Consider the following 25,908-nt stretch of genomic DNA (forward strand, 5'->3'; position numbering starts at 1 on the left):
GCGTAGAGATTTGAGAACATTGTCTCCACGATTCTTCACATACATAGTATGTGCAATTGGAAATTCTAAGGATATATCATTAGGTTGTCTTTCAAATAGATGAACTTCAAAGTTCTCCTCTGCTGCATGAACATAAGTTCAAGAAGAAAGAAAATGGGTGCATGTACAGAAAATTACTGGAAGTAGGGATAAAGGAGCAAGAAGAGGTCAGGTCAACAAGTTCAAAGAAGAGGGGAGTAGTGGACTCAGGGTAGAGGAGGATAATGAGAAGCTGCGTGAAATGCTTATGTGAGGTTTCAGTTTCACATACATATACATTAGGAGAGAGAGACTGTGCTAAGGGCATCTCCAACCCACCTCTATATTTGCTTTTTAACTCTATTTTAGAGTAAAATCTACTCCAACTCATCTCTATTTCTACTTCTATAATAGAGATCTTTATTTTTTTCTCTATATATAAATGAACTCTATTTTTTCCTTTATAATAGAGTTGAACTTTTTTATTTATAAAATGGTTTTTGCACTTTTAACACTTTTATATTTATGATCAAAATAAATAAAATATATATTTAAATAGTTTAATAATAATTTAATAAAGTGGAGGTTTTGTATTGAACAACACAATACTGAAAGTTTGTCGTAAGATTCAGTTCTCATATCAGATAAACAAAAATAACAGTCAAGATTTGGTATTTAAAAGTTTGGAAAAATACACCAATGACGATGGTTAAAAAAATCTACTACGTTTTATTATTTTATATGATGCAGTGTATTTCTTTTAATAAATATGATATTTAAATAATATTTATGAATGTTAAAAATTTAAATAATATCATAATTTTATGAAAGTTTCATAAATTAAATAGGTTAGTTTGCAACTTTTATAAGTAAAAGATATTAATAGTAAAATAAAAAAAGAATCTCTATGATTAAAAAATAGATGTATTCATTAAAGCAAAAGTCACCGCTATTTTAAAGATAAAAATAAGGAAAACCATTGGAGATGGTTTAAGAAGGTCACTTGCCGTAGCCAATATCTATTGAATAAACCCGGTTAAGTTTGGTAATTTAGGTGGTTAACAATTTTTTCTTGAAGCAGTAAACCAGTAAAAACTAGTAAACCACCACGTTTAGTAGAAACAGTAAACCAATTGAAACTATTCGTATGTAAATTTTTATATGATCATCGGTCCATGCGTAAGGTCTACTACAATTTTTGTTGGGCCGAGAAGACAAAACCCAAAGATCCGACCGAACCGGAGTTAAACTCATAAAATGCCGACGCCCCCAAAATTAACAAATTATTACACTAAAACACCATGGCGACGCCTTCGCCGACCTCCTCTCCTCCCTCTGATTCAAACCCTAATTCCGCCGCAACTCCGCCGCATCAGATACAACAACAACCCTCTCCTCCACAACCCACGGATCCATCCTCTCCTCCACCATCGCATAGCACCGTCATAGCTTTAGCCGCTACAACCTCCTCCGTCGCCAGAAAAACCCAACCTGTGCTCTGGACTCACGACGAGACTCTCCTCCTAATCGAATCCTTCAAAGAGAAATGGGACGCAATTGGCCGTGGTCCTCTCAAATCAAACCACTGGGAAGAGATCGCCGTCGCCGTCTCAGCTCGCTCCGGCGTTGACCGGTCAGCTACTCAGTGTAGGCATAAGATTGAGAAGTTGCGTAAAAGATTCCGATCAGAGAGACAGAGTATGGGACCTATCTCGATTTGGCCTTTCTATAATCAAATGGAGGAAATGGATTCGAACCCTGCTCCCATCTCAGCTCGTCCTCTCACACGACTACCTCCGAATTCGAATAATAACTACCAAGACGATGAAGAAGAAGATCAAGAAGAAGAGGAAGAAGATGAGAGACAGAGCAAATCGAGGAGTATTAATTACATACTGAGAAGACCTGGTACGGTTAATAGATTTGCTGGAGTTGGTGGAGGACTCTTGTCATGGGGACAAAGAGAGAGATCGTCCAAGAGGAAGAGGAACAAAGATGGAGGTGATGGTGGTGAGAGGCGGAGGAAAGGAGCGAGAGCTGTGGCAGCGGAGATTAGAGCGTTTGCTGAGAGAGTTATGGTAATGGAGAAGAAGAAGATGGAGTTTGCTAAAGAGACAGTGAGGCTTCGTAAAGAGATGGAGATTAGAAGGATTAATTTGATTCAGACTTCTCAAGCTCAGCTTCTTCAGTTTCTCAACTCTTCCTTTGATTCTTCTTTCTAACTAGAAGATATTATTATTAATTAAGTCAATAATAGTTACAGAAGATGATGACGATGCTATGTTGTTGTTCTTCTTTTCTTTTTTTGGTGACATAGTTGTTAACGATTCTAGAAAGTGCACCATGTAATCTAATGTTGATGTGTAATAGACAAAAAAAATGTTATGGGAAGCAATGTGAACTTTTTTTTTAACCATAAGAGATTAAAGAGACAGAACAATGATACATCATCAAATTAACCTAAACCTACAAGAGAAGTTAGAGGAAAAGGGGGGAAACAAAAAAAAAGTGGGTGGAGGAGTAGAGACTTTTCTGTACATAACATTATAAACTGTTTCTACTCTCTCCCAAACCAAAAGATGGGAAGAAGAAGAAGGAAGAGACTACTTCTCTATGATGCAAGTGGCAATTTACATTATGATACCTTCTCTCTCTCTGTGTTCAAAAGAGGCAAAAAGACCTGCATGAATTTTTATCCTATCCACCATCTTCTTCCCTATTATGCCTTTGCAGGGTCTACAGCTACTCAAGATTCTAGGTTCATCATCTGTTATGCCTCTCATTCCACTTTTGTATCAGGAGGCTTCGAAGATGATACTTCTTGTGATTCTTCTAATTGAGGCTGCTGCTGCTGCTCAGAAGCAAGGTGTTTCTGATTTTGTACACTCAGCTTCTCTGACAACCTCGGTCTCTTTTCTTCTGAAGGTAGAGACTGTTGTTTCTGTGTCACAACCTTTATCCCGTGACTCAGCAAGCCACCAGATACATGCTTTTGAGCTAGTCCTTGGTTCGGTGTTGTTACTGGATCATTCCCAGCTGAATCTGTATTGGAACTGTTTACTACTTTAGAAGCTGTGCTTTGCACAGAGGCGGCACTAGATGGAGATTCCAAAGCAGGCACCGCAGTAGAACCAACTGCTTTTACGTTTTTCGAATCATGACTCGCTAGAGGCATACCCTTCGTCGTACCCATACTAGTAGTTTGGGTGGTATTGGTGACAGACTGCGGAACACGTGGCATACGTTCAGCTTGGGACTTCTTTGATAACTCGGAGTTCCCTAGATGATTATGATGAATAACTCGTTGAGCTGTTTGCACTTGATTGCGCTGCTTTTGGTGTAGCAACAAATGCTGATGGTTAGAAGGTGTAACTGACGGGCTAGAGGTGGATAAGATGTTACATGGGGTCGCAGGTGAGCTCTGGCTTTGGATGCTATTTTCTGAATGTAATTGCATCTGTTGTTGGGACGGAGACGAAGTACCAGGGAAAGCTTTTGGCAGTTGCTGTGAATGATTTGAAGACAAGGGAGGAACAAATGGTTTAGATGGCAGATGCGTGCTAGTAGTAGTCCCTGCGTTAGACTGCTGATCTGGCCTAACTGGAACCGCTGGCTCTCCTTTTTCGGTAGCCTGATTTCCTGGGGCCATGGTGAGACCATTCAGGTGTGACTGATCAACAGTGATGTTCTGATGGATCACGTTGCCTCTACCCATCCCCTTCAATTGTTTACTCTGCTGTTGACCTTGTGTTGGCTGCCGCTGGTGTGGATGTTGTCTCGCAGACTGCTGCTGAAGTTGTCGCTGCCGATGTTTTCCAGATTGATTGTTCACTCCGGGAGCACCAGACTGAGGACTCCTACCTAGACCATGAAGCGGCAACTGAGATTTTTGAGGGTTCTGTTGTGCCAAAGCATTAATACTAGGAGAGGTCGACACTGGGGGTATCGATAATGGCTGGGGCGAAACGGGTGGTTGAGTCTGAGGACTGTTTTGTGGAGAAGAAGAAACAGAAGAGCCCTGAGGTTGTTGTACATGTGGCATCATAGTACCAGATGTTGGAAACTGTTGCTGTTGCTGTTGCTGTTGCTGTTGCTGCAAAAACCTCTGGTGTATTTGCCTTTGACGGATAGCAAATGCTTCCTGCTGTGCCCCAGTAGCTTGACTTGGGCTTTGGAGATGAGGATGATGCGAGTTGCCAAGCACATGTGACTGCGGTGACATCTGATGCTGCTGGGAAAGATGGCCTGGGTACGCCTGAACAGGGGTTGTCTGGTTGGTAAATCCAGAACTCAAAGCACCGAAAGCTGGGATCCCCGGACTGGTCCCTTGAGCACCCTGCATCTGAAACTCATGCATATCAGTTTTTTATCGTCACTGTATAGATTGTAATGTGGACAAACAGGTTCAAAATGACAATCGACCAGCGGTTGACAAAAATCAGAAGCGCTGAACGTCTACAAACTAAAACAAGGAGCCAGATAAAATCAGTCCAAGTGGTGAAGTAAGAAATAGGTAATTACGCTAAGTTCCCACATGTGAGAAATCTTAAAACTAAGTATCGTAATTAGCGTAGCAGCAAACAAAATCCAAATAGCTTACCCGCATCATATGCTGCACAGCTTCACGAGGCCTGAGCATGGAGTTTCCTGGAGAAGCTCCTCCTCCGGAATGAATATTTCCAGTGTTTGGAATTCCTACCATACCAGAGGAAAGCATACTACCAGTATTTGGCATTGCTGAGGAGCCCATCCCTTGAAAACCAGGCCTTGACATGGGTGTGCTTCTGTTCATTCCACTTGCACCCATAGCATTTCCACCAGGAACCATGCGATGTCCACGATCGGCTCCTGAGACAGCTCCAGGAGTTGATAAGGAAGGTCGCTGCAGGTTTCTACCGGATAACATCTGGTTAAATTGTTGTAGTCGGTGTTGTTCATCAAGTGGCAAAGACCCTCTAGGAACGTTGAATCTACCATCCCTAAACAGAAAATATATATCAAATATCAAAGGAAGTAATAACCCTTACGTTAATTGAGAAGAGAATTCACAGACGTGTGTATTCAGAAGGACAAACCATTCAGTACAGGGCTACCTGACAGAAGCACTCTGGAGGCCAGATGTGGTTGGCAAGTTGTTGCTGAGAACCACACCAGATGATCCAGGAGTGGATGGATGTGCTCCAGAAGTAGGGAGCACTGGCGTTCCCTGATTCAACAGTGGAAGACCTGGATTTTCAAGTGAAAATACATCTTGACCTGAAGTTGATGCATCACAGACATCAAGGGGCCTTCATCCAGAGAGTAGCAAGATATTAGAATTTCAAAAGTTGTAATCAAGGTATATGTAAATTTAAGAGAACAACAAAACTTACGTAAGAACACCTCCATTCAGATTATTCGGGAATACTTGAGAAAGAGCCATGACTTGTGAATTGTGAACTGGTACTATTTGTTTGGGATCCCGACCATCATTCTTGAAGATTAGATGAAACAGTCGCAAACATACAAAAACAGTAACAAGATAACAGATTTAGGGCCTTAAAAGATTCATACTTCAAACTACAATGTGACTACAGCAAATGTTGCGGCTATACTTAGAAACATGCAGACCTGTTATGTCAAATAAGAGTGATTGAGATATGCCTTTCTTAGCATAAACTCTATGCTAATTGAAAACTGAATTAAGAAAATCTATCTTCTCAAGTTCCATAGCCCGGATGTAACAAGCAAAAACGTTACCAGCTCCAGTATAGCTTGAAAACTGAATTCCGTTAACAAAAGAAACCCTGAGAACACTCTCTAGCACTATAAGTCTATACATTAAGAACCCTTCAGCATTCTTCCCACAAGGGACTCAAAAACTAATATTTGGACTACCTCACCCATCATATTATCTCCTTCATCCTACACAGTACATACACGAGGAACTATCCCTATTGCCAGGCAACGATTGAATTATGAGTGGAAAAAAATTGCAGAAAGACAGTATCCACTAGTTTTAGGTTACAAGCTTGGAAAGAGTAACAAAGCAGTAGGTGCACTAACCTGTGTCTTTTTATAATGCAACTTCTTCCCAATCAAACAAATCTTCTCAAAATGAGACTTCAGGGTATCTTCCTCCATTGGCCCTTGCAGTCGTTGAAACAACTGTCTCGCACTTCCCTGAATATCACAAACATATCCGGGGAAAATTAAAATAGTCTAAACATAGAAGACACTTTGTTCAGCGTCTCAGAGCTAAGATAAAACCTTTGGGATGCCAGGCAAAGTAGATGGATAAGACTGAGAATTCCCTGAATCTTCAGCACTATCAGCCCCATCACCAACATTCTTATCCATCAGAATCTTATGACGCTCCTTGCACTCAGTTGGATTGCGATATATACACTAGACAAACGATGTAAAATCAATCAGCCAGTACCAAATACCAGTTATTCACGGACACGAATAGGAAAAAACAGATATATATATATATATATATATATATATATATATATCTTCTATTGAAGTATAGCTCTACCACTCTGTTCGAGATGTACCAAAGAAAGAATCCAAAGATTTTTTCAAAACAACAGGCACTTACCTTAATTTTAAGAGTGCTGTTCATGGCATCACTAATGAGCTCCCAGTTAGGGCCCATATCATGCACCAGGACAACAAGCGCCTAAATGGTGGAAAAAAATTAGATACTCATAGAGCAACCAACAGTATATCGATGCTAATGAAAACGGCGAATAAAAAACCTGATCTTCAAATAGAGACCACGGATTTCCAGAACCATGCTGGCCAGGAGAAATCTGAGAAAAACAAATTCTAGTGTAAAACAAATATTTCAGACAAAAGTGAATGGAGTCAGCAAACCTTCCACAGCATACCTTGAGGCCTTTTATTTTTCTGCCCCTATCACGACCTCCAATAAATTTGATAGATTTGTTGGGGTTGGACATATTGCTCATTTGGGAAGCCGCCGGAGATGGAATAGATCCAGTGTGAGGAATAGCAATATCAAAATTATTCTCTATCAATTGCTTGGTGGTCTTTTGCTTCTTTGCACTATGAGGACCATACATACCTTATAAAAGACAATTAAATTGTCACAAAGTTATACAATCAATCATTGCTTTAGTTTTATGATTGGTGGTTAATGATAAGATGTACGCAAAAAATGCTGCTTAAAACATGATATCCCCAAGGAGTATTGTTTGATTTATATAGACAAAGTGAGGCTGAGGCTCCCACCAACCGCAAAAGAGCTACAATGCACCACAAAGTAAAAACGAATTTGCAAATAATACCATTCATATCGAAATGATTCTCTGGTCGCTTCTTCCAGTGGTCCTTCTGCAAAATAAGCACCAATTAGAATCCTTTCTAAGAAGTCACTTCTTAGTGCAGGGTAAACATTTGTCAACTATTATAACTTCAATTTCTCATTTCAAGAAATAGTCACCCCTTTAGATAAAAACGGAAACAAAAAAAACAAACATGTCAAGTATTACAATCTCAAGAGTAGGACACAAACATCAAACTAAACTCCTGGCATGCTTTCCCTAAACATTTGTTCAAATTGATTATTAGGATATTACCAATGAACTCACCTGTTCAACATGGACTGACGGATCGAGATGCCAGGTTTGGTCATATGCGGATCCCTGCAACAGATGAATTTGAAAATTACAATGCAATGTCAACTTAATTTTAATAGCAACTACTATTCTGCAAAATAGTAAGAGATATGCTGACATTGCAAACTACCTGATGAGTCTTCTTCTTCTTTTTAGGTTTTCCTGAGGTTTCAGCCATGTCATAAGGGAACTGCTTTTCAAAATTACCACTTGATTCAACCTCTGTGCCTTTTTGGACTGCCGATCCACCATGTAAACTACTTTGCTCATCCTGGAAAGAACTAGTATCCCCACTAGACGCATCTGTCTTCGAGGGCACTGATAAATTCCCAGCAGTAGCACAGCCAAAAGGACTCGCAATCCTCTGCCTGGAAGCAGTGCGCACTCGCCTCGTCGGAACTGAGCCAATATTATTATTACTGGCAGGCCTTTTTGCCATCAAGCTTGATGAGTTAGACCCATCTGTGTAGTTGACGTATGGTAAATCATCTCCAAGATCATATGACCGGGCAGAATGAGACTTCATCAGATTCTTCCTTTTTTTGTGGCTTGTATTAAATGATTTGTTCGATTCGAAAACTTTCGGAAGATAATAGGTACTTGTTTCTCCTTCATCCTCATCGAAAGCAGTAACATTATATCCTGTATCTACAATTAGAGATAAAAGTTAGCAAATATTTAACCAGTATGCGAAGCTCAAACAACCCAGAATTGTGCATACCTCCAGCAGCAGCATAAGCCGATGTATCAACCTCCTCCTGCATGCTACTTCCGGACTTCTGGGAACAGAGACATACTGTTAAATAACTTCGGAGAATAGATATATATTCTCAGGAAAATATACGTCATCAAGGTTACAATATGAGAGCTCCTAGCACAGAAAAATCTCACATACCTCACAACGTGTAAGATGCGACTCAATGGACTTATGGTATACCTCCATTGCACCAGATGGAACTGAATAAAAGAGGCTTGCCTGCACAATAAAAAAGCTCAATAAGCAATATTGTAGAGCTATCCACAGCAATAGTATTCAAGTGAGGTTGCGGAAAAACTTTTCAGAGATTCATACTTCTGTAAGCTGATCAACCATAGATATATCCAATATCTCTGAGTCGCACATATTGTCAGGTGTTGACGGTGCAGCTGAATGATAGGGGATGGAAGAGTTGTTATACTTCAAAAATCTACTAGCATACTCCTTGACACCCGCAGCTAAACATATTCTGCCATTCACATAATTAGATTCTTGGCAAGTATCCTGCATACAACGCGGTATTACTTAGTAGGATACCATTAAGTTATTAATATCATATGAAAAAGTGTAACAGAACCAGAGACTTCTGAAGGTAATTATGAAAGACAATGCAAGTGAATAAGAAAGATCCGGCCTCGCCATCATATGAAGGAAATATCAGAAGAAATGTGTCGTTTTACAGTCCAGTCACAAACATAATAATATGGTTCCAGGATGTCAGTGTTGTAAATGCTTTAATTTAACGAGTATATATCTATATATGCATAATTCTGATTTAAAAGACAAGGAAAGAACCATATGATCACCATTGCCATCAAAGACCATTCCCACAACCAAAAATTAAGGTCTGACAGTAAAATACCTTAACAATTTCCATGCTTGTCTCCTCCAGTTCCCCAGGAACCTCCACAGAACTCCAGAATTGCAAGATAGCATTAGATAGGATTGAAGCTATTTTTTTCAGCTCTCTGTGCTGATTTCGTTCCTCAAATCTCAAGTGACAAGTCAAAGCAACTCGATGGCAAATTTGTGCGGCAGCAGTCAGCTTCCAAAGGCGCTCCTAGAAGATGAAAAGATAAAGGTAATAAATTGGAATCAGAACACTCACCTATTAACATAAAAGTGGACAAGCTCATTTAAGCAGACAAATGTCTAGATGCTATTGGAAATAAACAAAATATCAATCCACAAAATGCAGCTTTCAAATTAAGTTAGACAAATTCCATGCAGATATACAGAATTTAAGTTAGAAAGCTAATTTAGCTAGACCAGACCTGCGCAAAATCATTTGCCAGCCATGCCATTTCTTCGAGGACAAAATCCCATTGAGATTTCTCACGGACCTCCACTGGTGCAGTACCACAAGATAACTCGGCAGTTCTTTTTCTCTTTGCCTGTTAGTGTATTATGTCATACATAAAACGATGAATAGGTATATAACTTCTTCAAAAGGTAGTCAACTTAAGATCACAAAGCCAAGTTGAAGAAGAAAACCTGTATAATCCGTGCCTCCTCAAGGATGGAGTCCTCCTTCGCAGTATCAAACACTACTGCATCTGAGCTCGGCTGATGTTTTGATTCTTCAATGTCAGTTCCTGACAATAAATTATCGCCAACTGCGCAGGAACTTGTGTCTACAGATGCCTGAGGAATTTCAGGGTACAACGAGCTGCTAGGATTTTCAGGTAAAAGACTACCAACTTTCCTGTCATTTTCGGGTACAACCAACCCATCCTGAAGCCTTTCCTCAGTCTCAGAACCTTTCTCTTCATTTTGCATCTCAGCTGTACTTCTGTGATTTTGACTTTCAATTTTAACCAATTTCTCAGGAATGCACTCACTAATAATGGTAGTAGGTCGACCTGTCTCATCCTCAATCTTAGTTTTCGTCATTTCATCAACCGTTTGACTCAGCAACCCCTCTACTCTTACAGCCTTCTGCATAGAGATTTCATCCGAGTCAAGTTTGTCCACTTTATAAAGATCCCTTCCATTACCTACATCTACTTCTATGTTGTTAGCAAGAGAAGACTCTGACTCTAACCCTTTAGTCCCTGCAGCTCCTCTATTTGTTAAGCTTTCTTCCTCTCCCGTGGAATCTCTTAGGCCATTCAGTTGGGTGGAATTATTTTCCTCACCAGCTATTGTTACAGCTTTGGGAGAACCAATCTCTGTACCAGTCGAAACTAGTTGTGCCTTTTCCACAGCAAGGCCAGACTCTCCAACTGACAAATATGCAGAGCTTTTTCTATATGTAATGTCGGCTTCATCTTTCAATAGGCTAGTCTTAGATCCAGCAGTACTCTCTCGTACAACAGGTTCACCATCCACCTTAGTATTCAGCGAATTGCTGGGAACTATATTTTTTGGAACGATATTACCATTTGAATTTGCAAATATTGGACAAGATACGGAAGTTGTATGCCTATCCTTTTGATTCGCTGCTTCGGGAATGCAACCCTTTCCTTCCACTGATCCTCTGCGAATAGATATAGACGTTGCAAGACCACCACGATTCTGAACTAAATCCGTAGAGCTTGACCGAGATGGATCCCGATTAATCTTTGATCTGTTCCTTCGAGCATACGGGCGAAAGATGGCAGAATCTTCTGTTTCTTTGGTATTCTGGTTGGTATTTGCTTTGGAGGATCGTTCTGACTCGGAAGTTCTGTTTTGCCTATTAGGATATCTCAAATTTCTTTCTCCTTCAACTGACTTGTTTTCAGAATCAAACAGTAAGAGATTATCTGCTGTATTGGGTTCAGAATTTGTAGGAACTCCAGGTCTACCGCTACTCTCCACAGAGTCTCCATGTGGTGAGGCAGTCAGGGCAAAACTATCCTTGACTTCACTGTGGGGGTTATGGGTAAATAATGATGAGCTAAGCCATGAAATAAATGGGGAACTACAACAAACAAGAGTGTACCTGTTTACAAAATGCTCTGCTTGCTGATCTGTGAGTGATGTAGATTGGACGCTTTGTGAAGTTGCAATGCCAAACTTAAAATCCAAGGGATTACCGCCCTGAAGCAGATAGAAGAGTAAAGGCTCGTCATCATAAGTTTTTGGAAAAAAAGAAAAAGAAAAAGAGAACAGGGATATATAGGTATGCATACTTTCTCCAGAAACTCCAATTCTCTCCTCCTTTCCTCACGGACATAATACTCTTGCCTGTTGAAACAAGCATCTTTGTTACACATCGGAAGTGACTAATAGCTGTAGAAATTGTAGAGCATTTAAACACATTGCAGAAGATCAAGAAGTCTCAATCAGAAATACCTTAGCTCCGCTTGAGCCTTCTCAATTGCTGTTCGGCGCGGAGATGTTTTAACACCAATACCACCTCCACTATCAATAACTCCTCCCATGGAATCAACCTCAGCATTTACTAGAAGATATCCTGAAACGTTTCCATGCATCACCACCTTGGATGTACCATAAATTCGAATTCTAACTTAACTGAAAATTAAATCAAGAAGGTTTCAGTATTTACAGCATTCCGAATGATCATACTGCAGAAGTTAGAACCAGTAACATCTAAATGTCGACCTACAAATAATAATGGTCAATCTATGCGCATGTAGTAAGTTCTCATGATACAGAAAAAGCAGAGAACATACAAAAATTCCCAGAGAAAGTCATGGCAGTGTCATATGATAACAGATTATCGAGTAGCTTAGCAGAATGAAACAAAAATCATTCAAAAGTTTGAGCCACTATCCAAAGGAACATCAAAGTGAAGATAACTCCCTAGAATCTAGTATTTGACAGAGAATCTTTACACCTAACGCCTCTCCCATTTTCGATCATTTAGAAGATCAGATGTAGAGAAGCAAAATAACCCATTACAGAGCTCAGAACTACTCATTCCAGGATAACGCTAAATAAAACTCTACGATACCCAAAAAAAAATGTAGTGTTGCCTCAAAGCAGAGAGGTCCTCGAAGCTTAATCCAAACCTAAAGTTAGAAATGATCAACTCGAGCTACTTAATGTCGTACCCACGAACTCTTCAATCAAGTATTACACATTTCGAAGCTAAACGAGGCAGAAACAAGAATCACAGAGACGTAATTACAGAAAACAATTCACATTCCTGATAGAAATTAGCAAAATGAGAAGCAGTGCACCCAAAACGTTAAAAAAATCACAGAACCTTCCAGCAAAGCTGGACTCTAGGGTTTGAGAAGAAGAGTGAGAAAGCTAGAGTTTACCTGGGAATTGAACGTAGAACGGGAACGAACGCAAAAAGCTAGGGCACAAAACTCGGGCAAAATCACCCAAATTCTAAAATTAGTTTCTCTCTCCTAGGGTTTCCCAAAAACACCTCTTTCCAAGCTTTTTTTTTTTGTGTTTTCCCAAATCAGAGACGAAATCAATTTCTCAGAGAAAGATGAGAGAGAGCTCCTACGACATGGAATCCGGTGAAATTGCTTTGCTTGTTGCGAGATTGATTCCTAATTCAGCAATTTTTGTATTCAATTTTGGTTTCCCTCTCGGGAGAAGAAAGGCAACAAACCAAAAAAAAAAAAAAAATTGGCTTCTCGTTGATGTTTTTTTTCGTTCTCTCTCTCTCTCTCCTCGACGCAGTATGCGACTCTCTCTCCCTCTCTCTCTCTCCCCCCGGATTCTGGGCCTGAGATTTTGACCAAATAAGGCCCTTCTTTTTTGTTTTGTTTGCTCTTGTTGTTTCGGGCCTTTTTGTAGTATATATAAGTTGTATAAACAGTTTCCATCTTATGAAACCTTTACACAAATCTCAGGCTACATCACTGGATTAGTATCAAATTTATTTTAGTTTGTCTTTTGTTGGAATAAAATAAAACAATAACAATAATAAAAATGAGTCTACAGATTTTTCGGATAATTACGTCAACGTTTTATGCCAATATTATTATTAACAGAGTAAAGTATTCTGATTCCATTCAGTATATATGTATTGGGTTGTCTGAGTTGTTGCTGCAAATTGACTGAAGTCAATGGTGTTAAGATTGAGAACATTGAGAAGGTCTGAATCATATATCTATGTCAATCTTACAAATTTAGAATATATGTCATATATGACTTGAATTGTCTCTGCTCATTGCCCACTTCTGCAAAGAAAACTAACTGAGCTTTTATGTAATTCATTAACATGCAGGTTCTTGACCGCAGTGAGAAAATTGAGCTTCTGCTAGTAGACAAAATCCGAGAACCTTAGTTCAGAAGTTAGTAACTTACCTCTCGGTTTGTCATGGCTTCAAGTGCGCTTAAAACTTAAAAAGAAGAAGTACAAGTATACATTGAGGGATTAGAAGGCCCATATTATATTGTTCTACTAAGCTAATGGGAAACTCTGTCCGATATATGCCTTCTTTTTTTCAGTTCTGTTTTCCCGGTCTCTCTTTTATATATTTTTCAACTGATTTTGTTAGCGATAAAGAAATGTGATGACTAAGTAGTACTGAAATATGATCCTTTAAGCTGTTGTGGTTTGCTTAGATTAATTAATAAATGTTTTCTTGTAATCTAAAATCCAACTTTGAGTCTCTGCTGTTTCATCACTCTCATACACCCTCTTCTTTACGCTACTTTATGATTATGCTACAGAGAAGAATTTCAACATTGTTATTTTATAGAAAACAAAACAGAACAGAAACATTTTTTTTTTTTTTTTTTTTTGTCAAACACAGAACAGAAACATAGGATAAAGATACAAGAAATTAACGTAAGGAAATGCTTCAATACAATACCAACAACAGCTTGGCAAAATTCAAACTCAAAAAACAAAAGAAAATCTTAACGGTTTCCGCACGTAATCAGACAAATAAGCCACTCCGGTTTGTAGGAAGCAATGAGTTGTGCTATTGCCAATCCAAGTAACACTCCAAGACCAAACCCTATTGCCACGCCTTTCCAGTTCAACACTTGTTCCTCTTCTTCATCTTCTTCTTCTTCTTTATCCTGTTGTGATGGTGGCGCGTTAGTCCCATGACAACGTTCGTCAAGAGGCAACCCACAAAGCCCTGCATTTCCTTCAAAGGACGATTTAGCTTGCCCAACTATCTGTGTTCCTTGTGGTATTTCACCAGTGAGTTGGTTGTGAGAAATGTTGATGTACGCCAAAAATGAGAGAGTCCCTAGTCCATTAGGAATAGTCCCTGAGAGTTGGTTACTTGATAGGTCTAGTGACTCCAGCTTCATAAGATTGGCCAAAGACAGAGGAATATGGCCTGTGAAGGCGTTGTTCGATAAGTTGAGTGCGATGAGTTCTTTTAAGAGACCGATAGATTCAGGAATTTTTCCTTCAAGTCTGTTTCCAGAAAAGTCAATGGTGGCCGAGGAAGTAAGGACACTCTCTTGCTCCATAGATAGACCTTTATATTGTATATCTATAGTTTCCATATACCTGAGGCTATATCGCCCGTAAAGACTCACATCATATACCATATATAGCGCAAGATTCTCATTCTTTTTGAGTGAAAATGCTTTCCAATTCACAAAAAAAATTGGGGACAAGCTTCCGGTAAATTTATTACCAGCTATCTCAAGTATCTGCAGCTCAGGAAATCCCAGAGAACCTTGATTAGGAGGAGATATTGGACCATAGAATTTGTTTGAACGGAGGATAAGAACTTGTAGTTTCGGTAAAGCCTTAAGGAAGAAAGGAAATGTATCGTTGATTGCATTGTGGTCCGCACTAAGAAACTGCAGAGCTGAGCAATTTAGAAGAGACCTTGGAAGCTTTCCGGTTAATCGATTGTAGCCAACGTCGAGTGTCCATAGAGTTGCATTGGCATAATACTTGTCTGGAATACTTCCTTCTAAGTTGTTCTTCCGGAGACTCAAAATCAACAATTTAGTGAGACACGAAGGGATCATACCGGTGAAGTTGTTGTAACTTAGATCAAGGACATCAAGCAAGCTTCTGTTGCAGATTGAAAGAGGTATGACGCCACTAAAAGCATTGCCTTGTGCAGTGAAGTAGTTGATAGAGAGTGGTAGATGTGGAAGTTCTCCTTTTAAATAGTTTGAATCCATGCTTAAGAACTGCAGCGATGAATTTACTAAAACTTCTGGTGAACCTTCGAAGCCAGTTAACAAATTATCTGTAATTAACACTGATCTCAGACGAGGAATGCTCCATAACCACTCTGGGATTTTCCCACTGATTCTATTGTTGGATACGTCAATATACTCCAAATTATGAAGGGTCTTTAAGATGTTTGGGAACTCACTAATGTTGCACTGATTTATATATAACAATTCTAGGGTCGATGGGTTGGACTTGTACGAATCCGAACTTAAACTAGCATGAGATATCCAATCACCAGAAAGATCAAGGAGTAACAAAGATTTGAGAGAGGATAAAAGACTTAAGTCAACTGGGTAGCTTGTGTTTAGGTATGAAAGGTCGAGCTCTTTGAGGTTGATGAGCTTTGATATAGGCTCTAGAATTTTTCCTTCAAAATGGTTTTTACCTAGGTACAAACTCTCTAACCTCGACGAGAAAGAGGAATTAGGAACTTCAATAGAACCTCTGAGATTGTTTCCATGTAAATAAATACTTGATAAGAAAGGCATAGTGAAGAGAGGAGAATGGATGGTTCCAGAGAAGTGATTATTATCAAGTGCTAGAATGGAGAGCTTGGTTAGATTTTGTACACGTGGGAGACTACCAGTGAAGTAGTTCGAGTGAAGTAACAATGCGGTTAACTGGGTTAGGTTACTAATTGTGGGAGGAACTTCACCAAAGAAGCTATTATGGGTAACAGACAAGGACTCTAGTTTGTGGAGATTACCAAATTTATAAGGGAGTGGAGAAGAGGTGAAGTTGTTGAAACTAAGATCAAGGTAGGTGAGGTGGTGTAACTCAAAGAGGCTACTGTTGGGATTCAGAATTCCAGAAAAGTGATTATCAGAAACATCTAAAACTGTGAGCGTTCGTAGATTCCGCACAAATGAGAGACTACCAGTGAGCTCGTTATCTTTAAGGGCTAAAACGGAAAGCATGGTTAGGTTACTGAATGAGGAAGGAACTTGGTCGAGGAAGCCACTACCTGAAAGAAATAAAACCTCTAATTTGTTGAGCATTCCAAACTCAGAAGGGATAAAAGAGGGGGTGAGCTTGTTGTGAGAGAGATCAAGGTAGCGGAGCTGATGAAAATGGAAAAGGATACTGTTGGATTTCAGAGTTCCACTAAGGCAGGCCCTTAGTCGTAGCTTCGTGATCGCGCCTGTGGAGTTATCGCACCACACCCCATTCAAGAAGTCACTATGGTTGCAAACACGAGTATCAAACTCGTTCTTGAACTGCGTAAAGACATGAATCTGGTGGGGACCACAAGCAACAAGACCAACAACAGGATTTTTGAAAGTGAATAAGCTAGAAGGGGAGACACAAGAGAGTAAGAGTAGCAAGAGAAATACCAAAAGCATAAACCATTGAGACATGATGAAAACTTTTAAAGAAAGAATGGAATTTGATATAAGAAATGTCAGGGAAGAGATTGGTATAAATAAACTAAAGATAGGGTGTAGTGTTGCGTAGTCAAACAAAAATTGACTTGGAAGAAGTTAGAGCTAAGGCAAGTCGTCTTTGTATTCGGGCTTGGAGAAACAGTATGGCTCTAAGTGGCTAATAGCCACTCAAATCATGAAGTGAAATCCATGTTAGATGACTTTTCTGAAGTATAATATGAATTGGCATTACCACATCAGTTTGAAATTTCTCACATTGGTGTTCAAAATAACATGATAAACTTCGCATAAGGACAAACACATTGGATACGTTTGCGGATACTGGAGACGTTTGGTAGGCCTATACGTTACGTACGTGCTTTTACGAAGAAGAATTGGCGTTGTTTTCATTTATTTGTCAAGTATCAAATTTTGAAGTTGACGAGGGAAAGTGAAAGTGTTCACGTATCGTTTTAGCTAACAAAAGATCGTTAAACCGAATAGGAGATATGCGCTAAAGAGAATTTGAAAAATGGTCAAGAAGATGAGAGCGTCATTTTTTCTTCCTTGAATGAATCTTTTCCATTAGAGGATCATGAGCACACTTACAGGTTACAGGCGCGTTAGATGATGGGGTGAGTGAGTCTGATATTGACCCCTACATGTGTTACACACCAAGCTGCACAATTGGAATCTTCCTTGGTTTTGATATTTGTGACTCTTTACTCACATGTCATGTTACGTGAGGTTTTGTCCCCAAAAAAGAGAAGAAAAAAAAGTCATGTTACATGAGGAAGGGAGAGAGAACATGAGAGTTTAGTCCAAAATAAAAATGAGAATTTAACAATTGTGCCATGCACAGTACCCAACTTTGTGACCAATGCCACTTACAACAATTCATTGACATTCAATGCAAATACCATTTTATCCTTTGATTGTTTTGAAGACAAAAAATAATAAAAACTAAAACAATTAAACTTTTGTTGTTTTAGGGAAATGAAAAATTGACATAAAGCAGTCAGACATTTATTATTAGATAAACGGCACTTAAAAAAAAAAAAATTCCAAAACTTTTCATCTTCTTCCATTATTTTTCTCTCTACCTGTGGCGATTGAAACTCAGATCGTTTCGCCGACGACTGAAATTTCCATTTTTTCTACCTCAATAATTTTCCGACCATTTGCACCGTCTGTTCCGCCTGACTAACGCTTCATCCCTATTTCTGGACTTTTCCCCTCTCCTGAATCTGGGTACGAAAGTCCATCACTATCTATCATTATATTTATTGTCTTAGCTGTCTGTTTATGGACCCATTAGGTAAGGTTTTGAAATTGTCCTCCGATGGATATTGTCCATCGATTGTGACCCATAACGGTCCACTGTCTTTCTGTTTTTTTTTAATCTTTTTGTTTGTCATGTATTGATTTTCAGTGGAGCAGATCCGGTTAGGTTAGCACAAAAACGTCTATTGCTAATAAACTCTTTGTTTATCATGTAGATCTCTTGTTAGTCCGATGGACCAGATGCGAATCCTACCCAGGTTATGTCCACCTTGATTATGAATTTTTCTACACTGATTAACAAGATCCGGTTAGTTTAGAACAAATTGTCTATTGCTAATAAACCCTTTGTCCATCGTGTAGATTCTTGTCAGTCCGATGGACCAGATCCAAATCCAACCCAATTTATGTCCACCTCATTTGTGTCCTTCTCAACACTTTGATTAACCAGATCCGATTTGTTTATCATTCAACCTCTCTAGTACTAATAATCGTGTTTATCTATCATGTAGCTCTCTTGGTCCTTCGATGAACCAAATCCAACTCCCAGTCCGGTTTTTGGCCACTTACTTATGTGGATCAGAGCTGATTATTTGAAGTGACAATAGTGTCCATTACAAATGAACGCTCTTGTCCATCAACGACACTGACGCATGTATTGGAGCCCATATTGATTAACAGCTGAAACTATGTCCTCGTTGGCCAAGCTAGGTGTACTTTTCAGACCTTCCATTTGTAATTCGATGGACCAAATTTCCGATAAGCAATTTTTTGTCCACTTGCTCGATGGACTATGCTTGATCCCCCTCAGCTGATGGACTATTATCCCATGTCTAGTGCAACTTGCTCAGTGTTACCCTCCTCACATAAACCACTACGATTCGACCCTTCAGCATCATGGCCATTTGCTTTCTGAAGTTTTACCTTTCTCTTCCTATTTATGTCTTATCTTTTCTTCTTTCCGTTTTTTTACGCCATAGTTGCTACTTCTTTTTCAACATAACCACTACCTTCTCCGATGGACAACCTTCTATCTCCTGGCTTGATGGACATGTCTCTTTCAGTAAAAACAACATGCAAACTGTTTTAGCTCATCATACCGTACAAATTTAATGTTCCAATCTTTTTTTATTTATTTTATTTTTAATGTTCCAATCTTTTAATGCAAAACAGCTTTTATAAAAGATAAATGAGAAAATCGTACCCCCACTAATGATCATTGCGCAGCAACAAAGCAGTCCCGTCAGCAACAGTGATTCAAAATTTCCAGCGAATTAATGCCATCATTTTTCTTCACTTTAAAAGAAGGGTAGTTCAGTTTTTTCAGCTTATGCCACAAATAACGAAACTGACAATTCTCAAAAATTTAGGGGAGTGTATTCAACTTGACATTTGAAATGATTTGTGTGAAATTTACAAATCTTATGTTATTCAATTATGGATTTTAAAAAATATATTAAAATTCACTGTTATTAAACTGATGATTTAAAAATCTACTTTAAAATCCACTGTTACTGAACTGATGATTTAAAAATCTACTTTAAAATCCACTGTTATTCAAAACAATTTTGTGGATTTGGATTTTAATGATTTTTAGGATTCCGGAGGATTTTAGAGGATTTGTTTAGTTAAAAATACAGAAATCCAAATCTCATGATTTTAGGTGGGATTTGAAAAAGTTTTACAGAAAATCATATCAACTTCCCTAAAATCTATCAAAATTCTAAATTTCCTAAATCCCATCAAATTCTCCAAAATCATGGTTTGAATACACCCCCCTTAGTTTCAAAAGTGGCATTCTCCACTAAAATCCCATATTTCTATATCTAATTTTTATTAAAAAAATAATTAAAATCTAAGGATAACTTAATAATACCAAGAATAAAGAGAGAGCTTTCAAATTGCTCTTAAGTAAACTTAATTAAAATAAGTGAAAGTATACCAATTTGACACAAATTTGACAATTAATTGCTAGATTAACACTCTATCATATCCAATAACTAGAATGAATTTTCAGGTAAAAAGATTAAAAAACCAGAATTCTTTTTTTTTTTTTTAATTTTTTGTTTTTTTTGAAAAAAAGAAAAAATAATATAGTATTTAATATTTTGATTCAAAAATATGATTAATGAAAAATAGAAAATGAATAAAAAATATGATATTTTTATTTTTAATATAATTTATAAAAATAAAATATGATTTAAAATATAATGTATAAAAATAATATTCAAAAAATTGTTCATAAAAATATTATGTCTAAAGATATGATTTAAAAATATGAAGTTTAATATTATATTGTTTAAATAATTATATTAAAAATATAATTTATGAAATTATTACTAAAATATAATGTATACAAAAAGTATTAAAATAAGATTTATGAAAATATGATATAATATATAAAAATATGATTTTAAAATATGATGATAATTTTTTTAAATATGATTTAGGAAAATTAAAATGTATAAAATATGCTTTAAATATATGAGTTTAAAAATATAATCAATAAATATATGACTGAAAAAAATATAACTTAAAAAAAATCTGTTGTCACTATATTTACATTTTACATCTAATAAATCTGTTATCAAACACCAGATTTTTGGAAGCAAACAAAAAAAACTGTCATAACGTAAACAAATCTGCCATAACATATAGTATTCACATAGGTCATTTTAGCAATTTTTTCAAAATATTATAAATTTGTTATTAAACGACAGATTTTTGGTTAAATCAAAAAATCTGTCGTAACTTAAAACAAATCTGTTATCACTAGAGGTCAGCCTAGTAATTATTTTTCTGTAAAAAAATCTTTCATGTTACGACAGACTTTTAATCAAGAAAATAAATCTGAAATAACAGTGGAAAATAAATCTGCCAGACAATTTACTTTATTGTGAAAGTCTGTGGTGTCTTTATAAATAAGTCTCTCGTGAAAAATAAATCTGTTATCAATTATAAATCTGTCATAACTGTAGTTTAAAAAACTGTCATCCAAAATAATTCTGTCATAAAAAATCAAATCTGTCATACAAAAATTAAGAGTTTGGTAAACTTCTTTTATGACAAACTTATCTTTTACCCTCACATAAAAAATCTGTCATAAAAAGAAGCTTCTTTTTTTCGACTAAAAATTAACATGTTCACAATCACATACAATTGCGATGGGCACACCTTTAATTACATCGTCGATGGTGGATTACGTAAGAATAACCTTCAATTTCTCACTTTCGAAGGCATTGTAGATGCACATTTGTGTGTTTGTATTGCAATCGATTCCACAATATCTATATTTGCTCATTTTTTATCGGTATTAGTAGATTTTAAAGGTTCTCTTTGTTGTGCTAACGAATGCATGAAGTTAGTCTTTGTGTCTTTATTGGATTATATTATTTCTTTTAGTAATTGTTGCATATTCTGATTTATCCTGATCTATGTTTCTTGGTGTTCTGATTCCATCCGGCTTATGTATTGGCTTGTTTGTGAGAACTGAGAAGGTTTGGTTAGTCTTGGTTAAATGGAAGTAAAACTTTCCTTTGCTACAACCAAACTTTTAGCATGTATTGTTGCATGTGGTTATGTCTTTAGCTTGCTAGTTGCTTTGCGCTCTTGTGTTTGAAGCTAGGTGATACATGAGCAATACTCTACAGTTTGTTTTCGTATTTGTAAGCATTTAAGGTTATATTTCTCTCATATTTGTTTATGTACATGACAATACAAATTCTCTTCTTTTTGTGCAGCCTTGTGTTGTTGTGGCAGATTCCAATGGCCTTCTTGGAGCGAGTTAGAGAGGATTTCAACAAAGAGATATGGTGGTGGAAATTGGAAAGGAAAGGCTACCACTGCTTAACCAGTTAACCCAACAGCTTGAACAAAAAAAGTTTGGGTACGTAGTTTTGGCTCTATCATAAAAAAACGAGAAAAAAAAAAAAAAAAAAAGAAGGGAAATTACCTAGAATATTACATAAAAGTAGGCTTATTACTATAACAATACGTAATGAAATCCGAGTTACTCAAACAATACAAAAAATTTTGATTATTACTTTTAAACCAGGGTTGTGTGTTTTATTATAGTAATGCCATTTACTTTTTAAATGAAGATGCTTAAAGGGAAAAATAGAGAATCCCAATAAAAGCAGGAATCGATCCCTTGAATGTTTTGGTGTTTGCCTTACGAAAGTTGGGCTAAGATCGGGTATTTTAGAAACTATTTGGATCCAATGCGTAGAGGACTGAATCTGGGTGGAGGACGGCCGGCGGGTGGACGACGGACGGACAGCGAGTTGCGGGCGAGGTGGATTGAAGTTGAGGACGAGGTAAATATAGCGATCTTCTCTGCGTTGCTTAATCTAAATTTCTATTTCGTGGTTTAAGCTCTATTGTGTACTGTTTAGTAAGATTTTGAGTATTAAATAGTAGGCGTTGTATTTTGTGGAAGGGTACTTCTGACGATAGTCATGTCTATATATTCATGTTAGTTTTCAGTATGTTGTTGAACTCTGTTTTTCGGAAGATTTTGGTGAGACTTCATGTTGATTCGTTGATAAAGTAAGCAACATATGTTTTGTGATGGTGAATTAATAACAAAACTAATGCTTATATCGTAGTTATGGGGTCAAGCAATGATGTCAAGAGGTATCCAAGTAGGTTGTATCGGGATGGTAAATGTCCACTGCAAATAAGAAGCAAGCACCATGATTGTTGTTTGTCCAATCTAGCTGATTAAGGCTACATTGGTGATGAGGTGTACGACAAAATAAGAGAGAAATCGCAACTGGGAGTGTTATTGGATATAGCGGAATCAAACTACTTGTTTTGTGGAAAGACCATTCACTATCTATTGACCAATCAATTGTCAATAGATATTCCATCGGAGGTATGGTTTTTGGTTGGAGGAACGCTGCTAAGGTTCTCTTTATATGAATATGAAGAAATTAGTGGTTTGAATTGTGAGAAGATTGATGAAACAGAGTGTGAAGACGATCATACACCTTTATGGGTTGCTTTAAATGTGAAAGCTTTTAATGGACCCAACTGGCACGAGCTAGTTGCGGGTTTGAGAAGCTGCCGTGGGTGGCATGGTGAAATGAAGACTCAGATTGTTCGGTTGTATCTTGTGCATGTTGGAGTGCTTGGTTTATCAAGTAACAGTAGGATATCTCTGGAATACGCAAAAAAGGGCGTTGAATGAAAAAGCATTTGAGAGTTTTCAATGGGGTAGGGTTGGATTCAAGAGTTTAGTTGATTCCATAAAAGTCCTTGGGTTAGCTAACAATGCTTATACCCTCCATGGATGTGTCCATGTATTGGTGATATGGGCATTTGAGAGCGTGAAGGTGCTGGGGGCTAGCTATGGGAATGTAAGAGAAGGTGTAGATTTGCCTATGTTAAGGTGGGGAGGAGGGAGGCCAAGGAAGGATATTGAAGCCTTCATATCTGGGAGCAAACTCCTTAATAATGGAGGGGTATGCCTACAATTTACATAACAATTTTTGGTTAGCATTTTTTCTCATATTTGATGTTATTGTCTCTGAAATGCAGCTTGAGGTGAAGCATCTAGTACCAAAACCTTTGGAGTTCATATATCCAGATTGGCCAGGAGAAATTTTTGTGTACGGTGTAGGGGAAGGGTTGAAGAAGAAACTGGATAATCTGCTGTTAGACGTGATCAATGGCGTAGTGGATGAAAGAGAATGGGATTGTGTAAAAAAAAAGGAAGGGGGAATATTCGAAGAAGAGGGAGAGGAGGCAACATGTTGTAGGGGTAACTGACGATGATTTCGTTGAGACAGCCCCAACCAGTATCAGTAATGTCGCCAAAAATGCGATAGAGAAGAAAGAAAGTGTTGGGGACAAATGTTCAGCAGAGAAGGCGTCTGGAGATAAGCTGTCAGGTGTGGAGGGTGAAGATGTTAGTGGAAGGTTATTTACTATGGTTGAAACCTTAGGGGCGAAAATGGATAATATTGAGTTATCATTTGCTAGAGCTCTAGCGGAAGTTGTGTACAAACTTCAAGGTATGGAGAGTAAGATAGGGAACTTTGAGAGTGACGTTCAACTATTGAAGAAAGTTGTTATCAACTCAACGGATGAAGGAGCGCAACGAACGCAAGGACCTCGTACAATAAGAAATGACGAACCTAAAATAGAGGAGGTATGATCTGCGTACCGTATTGATCAAATTGTTATTAGTGCTATATATATACTGTTATATATATAGTGTTCAGTAAAAGAGTATGATACGATGGTTTTTGATGCAGAATTTTGGTTGTCGTTAGGAGGAGAAAGGCTAGTATGAAGTCTTTGTATGTATATATTCGAAGAAACAATTTTAATTTTGGTTTTGTGAAGTTGTATAATTTGGAAATTATTTTGATATTGGATTTTCGTACACACAAATTTTGTAGTGTTTACTCTTTCTCTAGTTTAACAGGGTCATATTTTGTTTCAAATGTCCTGTATATAACGTTAAATACATGTCTTTGTTCAAGTCATGGCTATATCAGATGAAGCATTCAGCCCAGGATGGTTATAAAGTTGCAAGTTGTGTTAGGAATCCGTTAGCGGTTAAAGATAGGATCATGGGGTCTAGGAGTATTAAAATCGAACAAGAGGACAAAGCTAACGAAGCCAAGAGTCTAGAGCGAATTCCAAAGCAGATGGTAGACAGTGTACAGCGTGGAAAAAGAGTATAGAGCTGGCAGATAGAGGAAGGTGATAAAAGAGTAAAGTTTAATGATAAAGTACATGGAGCAGGTGTACAACCCATTCCTATTAATATTATCCATCCGGTAAGTGGTGATCTCCCAAGTAGAGGTAACCTTGTACCGTCGGATCGAATGTGCGAATCTGTTTTGGATTTAACCGAGGGGACCAGTACTCCTGGATCATCTCATATACTGAAAGAAAAGGAAAAAGCCAGGTATTTTGGACATTTGTTACAAAAGTTGTTTCCTCCCTCAAAAGAGGATGATCTTCAATCTGTAGATCCAGTGGTCACTTACATAGGTGTAAGCCCTAATGACGAATCAATACAAGTTACATTAATTAGCCGAGCAGAACACCCAAGGGTAGTCCTCTCTCCCGCAGAGTACGATCCTTTCATTGCGGCAAGTCCTGAGAAAGTTGAAAAGCTGAAGTCAATCCTAACTGATGATTTGTAAGTGTTCATTTAGAGTTGTGATATGATTAGTGTTTATATTAGGATATCAACTACGATTTATAACTGATTTGTTAATTTTGTGATTCAGGGCTAAAGTACCTAGCATTGGGAATGCCGAATATTATTTTCGTCTCCTGACCCCTAAACAATCATGGCAAACTCGAACGTTCGGCTGGTTATGGGATGCGGTATGCTTCGAAGTTTTGTACCATAACATTTTACGCAGCTAACTATGGTATACTAATGCCTGAAACATTTCACTCGTGTTGCAACACATGATTACATGTATGCATATGTTCCGTAGTAGAGGGACGCAAACGCCATCTCCATATATAACAGATCATATTGCTTTCCTTGACCTGTTGTTTGTTAGTACGTGGGCATACGAATTCCCACAACTGGAAGCCTCTAAGAAATGGGAATTTGGAGAAGGTATTTTTGAGACGTACGTGGAGAGGCTGCCAAAATATGGAATGACACACAAGGTGTGGGTTGACGATGTAGACACCCTGCTCTTCCCATACAACCTCGATAACAACCACTAGGTAGCCATCGAAGCTGACTTAGTCCACTGAAGGCTTAGAGTTTACGATAGCATAAACAGCGGTAGAAACGACGCGATTCTA

At 37.9% G+C, this 25,908-nt stretch overlaps 3 protein-coding genes, 1 long non-coding RNA gene and 1 pseudogene across 19 annotated transcripts; 3 read left to right on the forward strand and 2 right to left on the reverse strand.

The window, feature by feature from the left end:
* Positions 1–989: 989 nt before the first annotated feature.
* On the forward strand, positions 990–2,434 carry LOC104766414 (uncharacterized). Its single transcript, XM_010490299.3, has one exon. It carries the CDS (start codon positions 1,320–1,322, stop codon positions 2,238–2,240), a length of 921 nt encoding a protein of 306 aa, XP_010488601.1. The 5' UTR covers positions 990–1,319; the 3' UTR covers positions 2,241–2,434.
* On the reverse strand, positions 2,404–13,085 carry LOC104766415 (chromatin modification-related protein EAF1 B). Of its 15 annotated transcripts, none has more exons than XM_087502234.1 (23): positions 12,615–13,025; positions 11,894–11,949; positions 11,680–11,800; positions 11,517–11,571; positions 11,327–11,424; positions 9,895–11,251; positions 9,675–9,794; positions 9,263–9,460; positions 8,716–8,904; positions 8,539–8,619; positions 8,365–8,422; positions 7,774–8,285; positions 7,617–7,670; positions 7,314–7,359; positions 6,894–7,090; positions 6,762–6,815; positions 6,602–6,682; positions 6,268–6,405; positions 6,064–6,180; positions 5,391–5,491; positions 5,112–5,306; positions 4,619–4,988; positions 2,404–4,360 (listed from the first exon to the last, which is right to left on the reverse strand). In XM_087502234.1, exons 3-23 carry the CDS (start codon positions 11,766–11,768, stop codon positions 2,798–2,800), a joined length of 5,673 nt encoding a protein of 1,890 aa, XP_087358360.1. In that variant the 5' UTR covers positions 11,769–11,800; positions 11,894–11,949; positions 12,615–13,025; the 3' UTR covers positions 2,404–2,797. The 15 variants fall into 15 exon arrangements, with proteins under 15 accessions (XP_087358360.1, XP_087358358.1, XP_087358359.1 ...); XM_087502232.1 differs by having other exon boundaries at positions 4,619–4,997; XM_087502233.1 differs by having other exon boundaries at positions 7,774–8,291.
* A 911-nt stretch (positions 13,086–13,996) lies between these two features.
* LOC104767853 (receptor-like protein 41 pseudogene) lies at positions 13,997–17,689 on the reverse strand (annotated as a pseudogene). Its single transcript, XR_015591196.1, has one exon. The product of XR_015591196.1 is annotated as a receptor-like protein 41 pseudogene (transcript).
* A 133-nt stretch (positions 17,690–17,822) lies between these two features.
* On the forward strand, positions 17,823–19,304 carry LOC104766416 (uncharacterized). Its single transcript, XR_764024.3, has 3 exons — positions 17,823–18,090; positions 18,339–18,380; positions 18,484–19,304. It is a non-coding gene; the product is annotated as an uncharacterized LOC104766416 (long non-coding RNA).
* A 3,425-nt stretch (positions 19,305–22,729) lies between these two features.
* LOC147920565 (uncharacterized) lies at positions 22,730–24,815 on the forward strand. The gene is made up of 7 exons (XM_087501141.1): positions 22,730–22,755; positions 22,983–23,028; positions 23,078–23,226; positions 23,342–23,585; positions 23,662–23,777; positions 23,836–24,274; positions 24,612–24,815. The coding sequence occupies exons 1-7, from the start codon at positions 22,730–22,732 to the stop codon at positions 24,813–24,815; spliced, it is 1,224 nt and encodes a 407-aa protein (XP_087357267.1).
* The last annotated feature ends 1,093 nt before the right edge of the window (positions 24,816–25,908 follow it).

The sequence above is a fragment of the Camelina sativa genome, chromosome 19 (assembly GCF_030686135.1).
Source record: "Camelina sativa cultivar CO46 ecotype springtype chromosome 19, ASM3068613v1".
In the NCBI taxonomy this organism is placed as follows: Eukaryota; Viridiplantae; Streptophyta; class Magnoliopsida; order Brassicales; family Brassicaceae; genus Camelina; species Camelina sativa.

Bases quoted from the DNA above. Each gene is read 5' to 3' on its own strand.
- LOC104766414 (XM_010490299.3), top strand. From the start codon at position 1,320: ATGGCGACGCCTTCGCCGACCTCCTCTCCTCCCTCTGATTCAAACCCT.
- LOC104766415 (XM_010490307.2), bottom strand. From the start codon at position 11,819: ATGCATGGAAACGTTTCAGGATATCTTCTAGTAAATGCTGAGGTTGAT. The intron at 8,292-8,364 runs GTATGCACAATT...CTCTAATTGTAG, and splicing joins GGCTTATGCTGCTGCTGGAG to ATACAGGATATAATGTTACT. The intron at 7,091-7,313 runs GTATTATTTGCA...GTCTTTTATAAG, and splicing joins GAATCATTTCGATATGAATG to GTATGTATGGTCCTCATAGT.
- LOC147920565 (XM_087501141.1), top strand. From the start codon at position 22,730: ATGGGGTCAAGCAATGATGTCAAGAG. The intron at 23,586-23,661 runs GTATGCCTACAA...TCTGAAATGCAG, and splicing joins AACTCCTTAATAATGGAGGG to CTTGAGGTGAAGCATCTAGT. The intron at 23,778-23,835 runs GTTAGACGTGAT...GTAAAAAAAAAG, and splicing joins AAGAAACTGGATAATCTGCT to GAAGGGGGAATATTCGAAGA.